This window comes from Lagenorhynchus albirostris, chromosome 5 (assembly GCF_949774975.1).
Source record: "Lagenorhynchus albirostris chromosome 5, mLagAlb1.1, whole genome shotgun sequence".
NCBI classification, from domain to species: domain Eukaryota; kingdom Metazoa; phylum Chordata; class Mammalia; order Artiodactyla; family Delphinidae; genus Lagenorhynchus; species Lagenorhynchus albirostris.
In genome coordinates this window covers 29,485,580-29,498,144 of record NC_083099.1, presented here as the reverse complement: position 1 = coordinate 29,498,144, position 12,565 = coordinate 29,485,580, and the positions used below count along the sequence as shown (strand labels likewise).

At 35.0% G+C, this 12,565-nt stretch overlaps 1 protein-coding gene across 2 annotated transcripts in view; it reads right to left on the bottom strand.

Annotated features, from left to right (window-relative positions):
* The window catches only part of STAG1 (STAG1 cohesin complex component), a 435,356-nt gene that overhangs the window by 298,152 nt on the left and 124,639 nt on the right, over positions 1-12,565 (bottom strand). For both annotated transcript variants that reach the window (XM_060149789.1, XM_060149788.1), the window contains exons 2-3: positions 9,346-9,463; positions 2,669-2,771 (exon numbers count right to left, since the gene is read on the bottom strand). In XM_060149789.1, coding sequence (XP_060005772.1) covers positions 2,669-2,771; positions 9,346-9,374 — 132 coding nt within the window. In that variant the 5' untranslated portion in view covers positions 9,375-9,463. The remainder of the gene's footprint in view (positions 1-2,668; positions 2,772-9,345; positions 9,464-12,565) is intronic.

The following is a 12,565-nucleotide window of genomic DNA, read 5'->3' as shown; positions in this document are numbered from 1 at the left end:
AATAATGTCCATTATTTGCTAATACAATCACAGGGGTAGAATAAACATGATTCTATATAGTGTTTGTTTAGAGATCAATAATCATTTGGATAGAGAGCCACAATAATAACAAATATGAATTAGGACATCTGCAAAATAAGAGTGGTTTAATAAGAAACAAACCTCTCTGAAGTAACAGTATACTGAAAAGAAATACCAAAGATGAGATGTCTCCTAAGAATTTAGAAATAGAGAAAATAATACTGTGCAAAACAGAGGTCCTTATATTATTTGTTTTCATTTGACTGAGTAAATTAATAAAACCAGAGATCCATGAGGTCCTCTTAACAAGTATGAACAGTATTAAAATAGCTAAACAAAGAGTGTATCAGTCAAAACTTAGAATTGTTCAAAATGGAGCCAGTCAATAGAAAATGTCCAAGCAATCTTCAGAACAGGTACTGTGGAATAACTCAAATATGATCATTCTGACAATTATACCTCTCAATTTTAATTAACAGCTTGGCATTTTGGCATTCTTGAGGAAAAGAGTTTGGGAGGTAGGTTATGAATTGAAATCCTAGCTTTGCTACTTATGCAATGTTGTGACCTTATGCAAAATACCACTTTCTATTTTTGTTTTCTACTTTGTAAACTGCACATAAGACCTATTTCCTAGTATTGGTGTGAAGATTAAATGACATAAAAAGCTTCAGCTCAGTACGAACCCCAGAGCAGAAACTCAGGAAGTTCTGTTGTTTCCAAGATCAAGAAATAGGTCTGAATCAGGTGGAAGTATAGCTAGCCATGTGAACTAATGAGTGTGAAAATATGGACTAAAGTCTAATACAAGTCTCTAGAATGCTACTATCCTATGCAGGCTGACATTTTTTTAATTGTATAAACATGGGATGAACATGTACTATTTACCTGCTAGATTATGTAGTAGCAATTTCACTAAAAATAAAATCTAATTTCTAACCAGAAAAGAGCTAAGCGTTTGGATACACAGACTCCTTTTCATCAGGAAAGCAAAATATTACAAAGATACAGCTGTAGACAAGTCAAAATTAAATAGGTTATAAAAAATAATACAATAGCCTGCTGAAGGGGTGATAAATTCTCTTTAAGGGAAAAAAAAAGGTTTTCTTCAAGAAGACAGCACTTAATCTGAATCTTCAAGTAAAGAATTTTAATTGGAGGGGAACAAATTCAAGTAAGCAATCATGTAGGCAGTTTATTCTACAACCTTCAAGCAACTTTAGTCTTATTTCCAATTTGGTACCTATAAACTATGAATCCTAGAGAAAGCAATGCAACTCACCTATAGTCTTAGAAAAATCACATACTAGCAAGGGGAACTAAAATAGTCTTCAGCTTCTAAGTACAAGACTTCTTCACTTTTCCCAAAATGTTTTTTAAGGAACACTGTACCACCAAATACTTCTAAAAATTAAGAAGGATTATAAAGAGTAACTATAATATACGTCTTTTCCTCCACTATTTTTCTCCCTTTAAATAAAGGTGGAGGATAAAAGCAAGTGTAGAGAAAACTGTAGAAGTCATCCTTCTATCCGTTTTGTTGTTGTTGTTAGATTGTCCTGGAAAAGTAAAAGTTACGGAGTTTCACCGAAGCTAATTAAAGACTGTGGCAAACAGATAAATACTGATAGAACAGCAATAACATAAAAAAAAAATTTAAGTCACTACAAAGGACATACATATATAAGAACTGGTTAAATAACATAACCATCAATTGCAATAAGTAGATCATGATTCAAACTACAAACTGTATTTTTTAAAAGATAATATTTATGAAATGATTATAAACTTTAAATGTGTTAATCAGTGATGTTACTAAAATACTGTTATCTTGCATTATGATAATGATATTGGAGTGATGTTTAAAAAAGAGAGAAAGCAAGCCCTTATCTTTTAGAGATATATTCTGAAATATTTAAAGATGGAATTATGTCTAGAATGACCTTCAAAATAACATGGGAAAGAAAGACTGGCCATGACTTGGTAACTGCTAGGTAAGAGTTATATGGAGGGTTTATTATACTATCATGCCTCCTAGAGAAGGAGGCTAAAATTTTTCATAATAAATTTTATAAAATAAAATTTTAAAACTATGAATAGCAAATCCCACCATAAAGGTGAGTGTAACATAGTACAAGCCTTAACCCAATGACACATTGATACTACTGTCTCTGACAGTTTATACCACCTTCAATTAAATGACGACTTGTGTATTCAGATTACAAAAAGATATACCTCAAAGTAAGGATACCTAGAGCTTTTCTAGATTTCGCAATCATGTATAAATGAGAATATATTCTGACACTGGACCCAAATACTACCAAAATGCATACTTAGGAGCTCACAGGAAATCTGAGTTGCATCTAAAAATAAAGGGAAAGAAATCATAACTAACTACACCTCATTCCATGTCGATCATCTTCTCAATGCCTTCACATGGACCACCATTTATTTACAAGAGAAGCATGGAAAGCAGAAATCCTTTTTCTAACCACTACTAAGCCAATTTATGAAGCAAAGTTTCCAAGAATTTCTGATGTGTCAGTAAGATTTGAAAAAGTGTTAACAATACTAGAATTAACAACTCATATCAAGCCCCTTTACTTGGTAACCGTTAAAGGAACAAAGAAGACAAGTATATACATACTGGAGGCCGGCCAGGTCGACCCCTTTTTCTTTTTCCTTTGACCTCTGTTTCTTCAAGTTCACTGCCAGCATCAGAATGGGCAGTAGTTTCATTAGTTGAATCCCTAGAAAATATGATATATTATTTTAGTGAACAAATTAATAATATATACATATTTATAATGCAGCTCTGTTCCACTGGTTTCCTTACCTCCTGCTATATGTACACATATGGCTGATTAGAAGTGGTTTATACTTCCACTTTCAGAAAAAATCTTTAGCAAATTGAAAATGTTACCCTCCCTGCTAATATCACATAACACTGAATAAAATGATTCCCCAAATAGAGAAATACAGACAAGGAAATGACTGTGGAAATGGCAGCTGCTATACAACATATAAATGCAAAATAACAATTGCAAAAGACTAATTCTTCAATATAAAAAAGACAAAAGCTTGGGAGAAATTTTATTCATTTTATAAAATAATAAAAGTGTGCTGGTCAATGTTTAACAACTGGCTCTTCAAAAAATATATGCATAAATTATTAGAAATGTTAACAATATAAAGGATGCATAGCATGCAACTTACAAAGAATAATAAAATGCACAATATTCTTTATTGTAAATTCTATCCAGCTAATTGATTCATATAAAATGATTTTGATAATTTTGCCAAACTCTTGTATCCCTAGCTAACCTATGGTTGCAACTGATGAACAAATAGGGTTTTGACATGAAAGACAGTTGATATCTTTGTTCACTTTAATGAATAGAATGCAAATGAAATGACAAAGACATTTGTGGGAACTTCACTAATTGGTCAATGTTGGGAGCAACATTTTTACTGAACGGAATACATAATAGTTCTCGAACACTAGAAGGATACGTCCTCAATTTTTTGTGGTATCATAATGTAATGACTATAGACTTGATACACCTTTAAGTTTAATCTGTTATTAACAATTTCTCCATCACTTTATTGAGTCCACAAACAACAAAACAATAAACTGAGCCCTGATGTGTAGTGTTTGCTGATTTTCATAATGTGAATGCTCCCCCCACAGCCAAATTCAAACTACCAAAGTGACATCACCAAATACAGAGTTGAGAAGTAATTAACAGTAGCAGTACACTACTAAAAAGTATTTCCACCATACATACAATAGGTGTAAATAAAAACCTCAAGAACACAGAAAACAGTAGGATGTAAAATAATTAGGAAATGATGAGTTTTGAGTATTTATTACTTTTGTTTTTAACATGATTTAATTAATTTTAAGTTTGCATAATTTAACTTTTTATAATGGCTATGTTATACTGAACGAGGTCACAAAATTCCTGGAAATTTAATATTCAGCTCTCCAGGCCAGTACAGGCTGGCCCCAGCATGGCACTAAAAAGGTATAGATAGTATTAACAAAAACATCCTCACTGAGTTCTACATTACTAACTGTATAAAGGATCTGCATAAAACTGCAAACAGCAGGAAGGGTACAAAGCAAATAGAAGGAAGGGTAAGCTCAACTCACAACTTACTGAAACTGCACCACTGAAGGCTCTTAGTTCCATTCCCTCCTTGTGTTGATTCCTCAATGCTCATTTCATTACTGTTTGCTCTTCTCCCTTTAAACTACCCTCTCCTGGAGAGCTCATCCACTCGATGTGTAACTTTTATGCAAATGACTTCAGTATATTATCACAGACCTAACTATCTGTAATTCAAGATTTTCAACTGCACGTGTAACATGCTTCTTTGCATGCCACCTCAAATTCACCAAATAACACATATAAAATTAACTCCAATTCTGACTATTCCTAGCTCTCTGTTCATGGTAATACCACTGGTTACCTGATTTAGTAAGTTAATGCCCAAGTGTGCTTTGTTATATAAATTTGTTATTGTCTTACTCAAATTCCTATAATCACATCAGTCTTCCTTTTGTGCCGTCAGTTAAAGTCCTCCTGAGTTGTCCTCTGTATACTAACTCAGTCTCTCATTCTTTTCATGATTATTACCATAATCACAACTTCCTGAATTAATCACAACTTATCTCCCTGCTTCTACTATTCCCCTTGTCCAAGCCACTCTACACACTACGGTCACTAATATTCTCATATCATGTTCCTTCTCTGCTTGCAAATCTTCAAAGGTAATCTGGTATTTAAAACTGTAAGTAATATTGATCTAGTCCAAGGGTCAGCAAACATTTTCTTAAAGGGCTATATAATAAATATTTTAGGCTTAGGGGTCTTAATGTCTCTGTATCTACTACTCAACTCTGGGACTATAGCATGAATGCAGCCATAGATAATACGTAAATGAATGGATGTTGCTGTGGTCCAATAATATGTATAAAAACAGGCTTCTGAGGGCTTCCCTGGTGGCGCAGTGGTTGAGAGTCCGCCTGCCGATGCAGGGGACATGGGTTCGTGCCCCTGTCCGGGAAGAGCCCACAGCTGGGCCCGTGAGCCATGGCCACTGAGCCTCCGCGTCCGGAGCCTGTGCTCCTCAACGGGAGAGGCCACAACAGTGAGAGGCCCGCGTACCGCCAAAAAAAAAACAGGCTTCTGAGCCACTATCAGTAAGTGTTTCAATCACTGATCTAGTTGATCTTATTCATTTGTACTAAAGAACAATAAATCATTCTGCTTTTTCTCCTCACTACAGTCCAAATAGACTGTTTAGCATATACTGTGTGCTGGTTTATATACATTATCTAGAATAAATATGCACAAAACCTTGTAAGAAAACATACTGCTGTCCCAATTTTACAGATGAGGAAACAAAAGATCTGGAAACTTGATCATCTTGTCCATATTTACACAACTAGCAAGTGGCAGGGTCCACTTAGATCTCAAGGTAAACGTGAATTCTCTATCTCCACAGCAGGATACTAGAATGCAAATAATATGTTTTGTATTTCTCTTACGTGGACAGAATACACTAGTGCTTTTGATGCTTATTGAAATTTCCAGGCAACTACAAAAGCAGGTTGGTTCCATCATATAATATGTGACCCATCAGTGAAATTAATTTAACCTTGAGCAATATAGTTTACTGACAAAAGAAAAAAGTACAATTGTCTTCTAATTCCGCAAACTTCAGCCAGCTTAAAAGGTGACAGCTATTACCAACAGATAACTAACATACTCCAATTAGTATATATATGTACATTTATTTGTTTATTAGAATCTGATACATAATTTTTTGTTTTTTAATTTCAAGCAAGAGAAGATATAAGAATACAAGGAAGAGTTTCACTTCACCATACCCTAACTCTGAACCTCAATCTGCAGAACAAGATTATTTACAGTTTCATCAATACTCTGTCATAAATATTTATGTTCTGGTACATATATACATAAATACAAAACAATATATTTTAATTTTTTAAATTTAAATTAATAGGAATTTTCCATACAAATACATAGGATTCCTGAATGGTACTCCATAATACATTCCCTATCTATGAGCACTTAGATTGTCTCTACTTTTAAGCTATTACAAACAGAGATGTAACAACTGTCCTTGCACATTAATTCTTATTACACATCAACAAATCTCTCTCTAGATTAGACAGAGAATGCTGGATCAAGGAGTATGCAAATTCAAACGTCAACCAACTGCTCTACAAAAAGCACATTTATAAGACTATCGGACATAAGAGAATGGAAGAATCAGATCGAACCTTATAAATGATTTTTTTTGCTCCCTAAAACTCTCTAAATTCTGTCTTCCTCTCTCCATTTCCTCTGTAATCATTTTAGTTCAAGTTGTTATCATCCCTGGCCTGGACACTGCAACACCTTTCACCTAATAGGACTCCTTGCTTCTTCTGTTGCCACTTCCAATCTAATCACTATATGTACTAACTGTGATTTTCATAGTATATATCTTATTATATATATATCCCATGCTTAAAACCCTACAGTGGTTTCCTACTGCTTCTAGGGGATAAAAACCTCAAAATTCTTAATATAAGACCTACCAGGTCCCTGTATAATACAGCCAGCCCTACCCTACTTGCAATCCTTATTTCACACCACTCTCCATCCTCAATCCTGAAAAAAGAAAAATAACAGGTTTATTTCAGTCCCTCAAACATACCATGATTCCTCCTACCTCAGGGTCTTTGCACATGCCATTCCTTAAGTCTGGAATTAACACCCTGATCCCTTCTTCTTCCCCCAAATTCCCTCCACTTCAGGTTTAAGAATCATGTCTCTTCCTTAGAAAAGTAGACTAAATCAAGGCATGTGTTAAAGTTCTAATAAAATCCTCTATCCTACCTTCATAGCACCAAAGGCAGTTTAAATCCATACATTTGTGATTATTTGATTAATATCTATCTATATAAGCTTCATGGCAACAAGGACTGAGTCTTTTCCACTTGCTCTTTCTCCCCAGAGCTTAACACAGTTCCTTGTACTACAACATTTGGTGGAATATATAATATGTGGTAATTGTCAATATTTGATGATGCTTAATATTGGGCTGGCCAAAAAGTTCATTCGGGTTTTTCCAACAATGTAATGGAAAAACGTGAACGAACTTTTTGGCCAACCCAACAGTAAACACGCTAAGGTAACAAATTCATTTGTCATTATAATGACTAAGCAAGCCAAGAAATAATAAGGTCATTCACTAGAGTGACCTTTCTAGTATCTCAATTAGAAAAATCACTACTGAACACAACATTAACAATCACGGGATCAAAAGATTTGTCTGTTTTTGAAGAGACTTTAGAAATTAATTTCCAATATGTTATCTTCACTTTACAAATGACAGAAACTGAAGTTTACCAATACTAAAAGACATATCATGTTTCCTTTCCTCTACAATGTAGACATGGTATAGTTAGATGAATCGATGAAGATAATATCCTCAGAAAATTGTTTTATGTACTCAATAAATGCTTCTTAGATCTCAACTTCACCAAGAGTACATCTCCAGCTGATAGATTAAAAGCAAATTTCATTTACCCATCTCGCAGATCACTACTATCCATTATCGTATTAAAAGTTTACATTTTTATGAAAAATACAGTTATCCACAAAACATGTTAAATACTATCATGCCCATGCAATCGCTTGTTAAATATAATCTATTTAAATACAACCTATGTTTTATATTTAATCAAAGAGATATTTTACAAAGGGTGTGCCTAATGCCCAGCAGTGTGCTAGGAGCTGGCCATACAAAAATAAAGCACAGGGCTTCCCTAGTGGCACAGTGGTTGACAGTCCGCCTGCCGATGCAGGGGACAGGGGTTCGTGCCCCAGTCCGGGAAGGTCCCACATGCCGCAGAGCAGCTGGGCCCGTGAGCCATGGCTGCTGAGCCTGCACGTCCGGAGCCTGTGCTCCGCAACAGGAGAGGCCACAACAGTGAGAGGCCCACGTACCGCAAAAAAAAAATAAAGAAAAAAAATAATAAAGCACAAAGGTACAAAGTTCAGACAAAAACAATAAGAAAGCGTTATAAAACATTATGTTAAGTATGATACTATTAAAAAAAGGGTAGAGTATGACAAGAGCACAGGAGGGAACCTACCCAACTTTGAGGAGTCAGAGGAGCTTTGCTGGAGGCATACTTTAGCCAAGACCCACAGGACTACCAAGATGGCCAGGTAAGGAAAGATACACATAGGCATTGCAGGCAGAATTAAGAAAAACAAAAATACGAAGAACAAATACTATATGGAGACCTCCAAACTTGGTATTATGTTCAAGTTAAGGCTAATACAGAGGCTTGAAGTTAAGTAAATAGAAAGGGCTTGTATCTCCTATATTTAGACAAACAAAGGAGGGTAGGTATTGATGGGTTTTTAGCACGTAAAGTAATTTGGATAGCTTTTTGTCTTAGAGCTCCAGAGGAAAAACAGTAGGCCAGGAGACCACTGGAAGGTGACTACAGTCTCTTGGAGAAGACACATATAAATGATCTGGGACTATAAAAACATAAATATTACATATACTGTTGGTCACTTTCATTATATCTAAAGCACTGTTATCATAAAGGATCACAGTATGCAGATTCCTAATTTGTAGCTTAATGACACCTATAAAAAGAAAAGTATCTGCCATTACCCTGATCACATCTCCCAGAGAATTCATAATAAGATCAAATTCTAGATCTGTCCTACAACCCTAAAAAAAATCTAATAATGAGTTGCCACCAGAAATGCCAAGAACTCACCAATCACAATCTCAATCTCAGGGAAAAGAAGTTCTGGCATGGGGGTGAGAGGGTTAGACACACAGTGTGATACAGGATAGAGGTCTACAAACTTTCTCTGTAAATAGTCAAACAAAATATTTATGCTCTGCAGATTAATTCATTCTCTATTACAACTTATAGTCATAAACATTCTGCAAAGGAATCAGTGTGACTCTATTCCAATAACACTTTATTTACAAAAACAGTCAGCATGCCAGATTGGCCCATGTTCATAGTTTGCTGACTCCTAATATAAGACAGTGTAACATGTTTTTTGTGCAGTAACACAGAACATGCTGACATTATGATGCAAGGGCTATAGATGGATATAGTAATTACATCCTCTGATAGTTCTTTTACTTCAAACATATTACCCAACTATCAGAGAACATATTTGATGTCTTATTAATGAGAGCATTTTGATACAGAAAAGTGTTACATGCATTTTAAAAAAATAAAAAGAAAGCTATAATACTTACTGTAACACTGGTAACTCTGAAGTAATCATTGCTGTAAAGCTCTTTCCACAATGGAGCAAAGAATCAAGTGCTGTACAACTCAAAACTTTCAAAATAACCTCAAAGGTAATCCTGTTAACTAAAATAAAAAGAAAGAAAGAAAGGAAGAAAGAAATTATTTTTTCCAGCTTTACTGAGGTACAGTTGACAAATAAAACTGTTACTTACAGCGGGATGATTTGATATATGGATACATTATGAAGGGCTTCCCCCATTGAGTTAATTAACAAATCCACCACCTCACATATTTACTTTTCCTTTTTTTTTGGTCCCAACATTCAGTAAGTTCTACTCTCTTAGCAAATTTCAATTACACAAAACAGTGTTATCAACTATAGTCACTATATTATACATTAGATCCTCAGACAATATTCATTTATAACAAAGTTTGTACCCTTTAACCAGCCTCTCCCTATTTCCCCTACCACTTGGCCCCGGCAACCACTTTTCTACAAATTCCCCACCCCCGCTTCAAGATTCCACATATAAGTGATTCCACACACATAGACACAACAAGTTTTCTTTACTCATACATCAATGGACACATAAGGTTGTTTCCATATTTTGGTTATGGTGAATAATGGTGCTATGAGCATGGGAGTACATCTATCTCTTTGGGATAATGATTTCATTTCTTTTGGATATATACCCAGAAGTGGGATTGCTATGTAATATGGTAGTTTTTAATTATCTGAGGAACCTCCATACTGTTTTCCAGAGGCTTTACCAGTTTACATTTGCACGAACAGTGAAGGGGTTCCATTCTGCCCACATCCTCAACCAGAATATATCTCTTAACTTTTTGATAAAAGCCATCCTAACAGAGGTGTGAAGTGATACATCATGGCTCTGATTTTCATTTCCCTGAAGACTAGTGATGTTGAATACCTTTTCATGTAGCTTTTGGTCATTTATATACCTTCTTCAGAAAACTGTCTATTCAGGTCTTTTGAAAATTACTTTAGAATAAAATGAATATGCCAGAATACACAGACTACAATCAACCAGTACTACCAACAAGCACACTCCTTAGTATTTACCCAAATGAATTGAAAATTTATGTCTACATAAAAGCCTGCACAAAGATGTTTACAGCAGTTTTATTCAAAATTGCCAAAACAGGAAAGAAAGGTGTCCTTTAAGAGGTGAATGGATAAATAAACTGTGGTACATGCAGACAATGGAATACTATTTAACACTTAAAAGCAATGAGCTATCAAGCCAGGAAAAGACACAAAGAAAGCTCAAATGCATATTACTAACTGAAAGAAGCCAATCTGAAACCACTACATACTATATGATTTGAACAATATGGCATTCTGGAAAAGGCAAAACTATGGAGACAGTAAAAATATCAGTGACTGCCAGAAGTTATGGGGTAGGAGAGATGACTAAATGGGCACAGAAGATTTTTAGGGCAGAGAAGATATTTTGTATGATACAAGAATGGTGGGTACATCTAACTGTACATTTATCAAAAGCCACAGAATATATAACACAAAGAGTGAACCCTAATGTAAATTACAGACACTGGGGATAATGTCAACATAGGTTCATTGATTGTAACAGACATACCACTGTAATGTGGGATGTTAATAGTGGGAGAGGCTATATGTATGTGGGAACAGGGGTTATAGGGAGAATCTCTCTACCTTCTGTTCAATTCTACTGTGAACATAAAACTTCTCTAAAAAATAAAGTTTATTAAAAAAAAAAAAAGTAGCAGAGGAAGTGGGACAAAAGAGAGCATCCAAGACAGGCCATGGCACAATACCTAATAGAATAACATAGGTATAACTAGAATTCCAGAAGGAGAGAGAAAGATCAAAGCAAAATAAATATTTGAAGAGATAGCACAGGAGAACTTTCCAAAAATAATTTGACGTTAAAACACAGATGGAAGACCAGAGAATTCCCAAGAATAATATCTAAAATATAATATTGCTAAAAATGAAAGAAAATTCAAAAGGAAGCTAAAAAAACATAATTCCTCACACACAGAAAAACAAAAAATTTTATCAGACTTTTTGGTAGAAACTATGTAAGGTGAAAGACAATGGAATAAAACTGATGAGTGGAGAGGAAAAAACCATGAACACTGAATTATCAATCTTTCAAAAATGAAAAAAAGAAATGATGTCATGGAAAATGGAGGAGTAAGAAACCTCAAGAATGAGGCCCTCCAATGAAGCAACTCTTAGCCTGCCAAAAAAAAAAAATGACAAGACATCTTTTATGGACATCTGTAATCTAATAAAAACGTATAACAAAGAGAGAAGTGCCTAACAGTCTATTTTATTTGATAAGAGAGCACAATAGTATTTTTGCTTACCTGTATGCCGTCTCCCCTCCCCCAACTCTATGGTGCCCACAGGGACAGCAGACAGAGTTACTAGTATGGCTTGCTGGTGCCAAAGGGAACACCATGGACCCGATCTCAAAAACTGTGGCAGAGTGTTTTGAAGGGCTTCCCTTTTTTTTGAAAGAGTATCATCTTTCAAAAAGATTTAAAGACAGACAATAAAAGTAGTTGCCAGGGGCAAGACAATGGATTACATAAATAACAGACAATCTAAAAAGCCTCAAAATAAAAAGGCAGAGGAGTTAAGATATTTGAAGAATAAGTACTTCAAAGGGATATCACACATACTAGGAAATGTAGACTGCTACTTGAATGCCCAGGGCTGGATGAATTCTTAGAGAAGACCTGAGGGGCACAGGCTTGCAACTCTAGCTGATCTTTGCTCTCTGTGCAAGCACAAGGTGAATACTAAGGCAAAGCTGTAGGTAGCCTGCCTAACCTCTGAAGAAGTACCTCAGCTAACAGACAATCTGCAAAAAAACAAGAAATTACATTTTCCCAACTCCCATTAACTAAGGAAATCTGGAAGATCACTGCTAAACACCCAGACAACAAAATTTCAGTAACCACACATGACAAGGAATACAGTCCTTGAAAAAACAGTTTAGAAAAAAGTAAATAAAGAAATGACTGCAGCCCTTGAAAAGACAACAGTAAAGCATGAGGAGGAGAGGAGAATCTAGTATTACAAAACTGTAATATTCAAAATGTCCAGTTTTTAAAAAACAACAAAAAAAATCAAAAGGCATACAAAGAAATGTGAAAATATGACCCATTAACAACAACAAAAAAGAATTTCACACAAATCATCTCCATGTA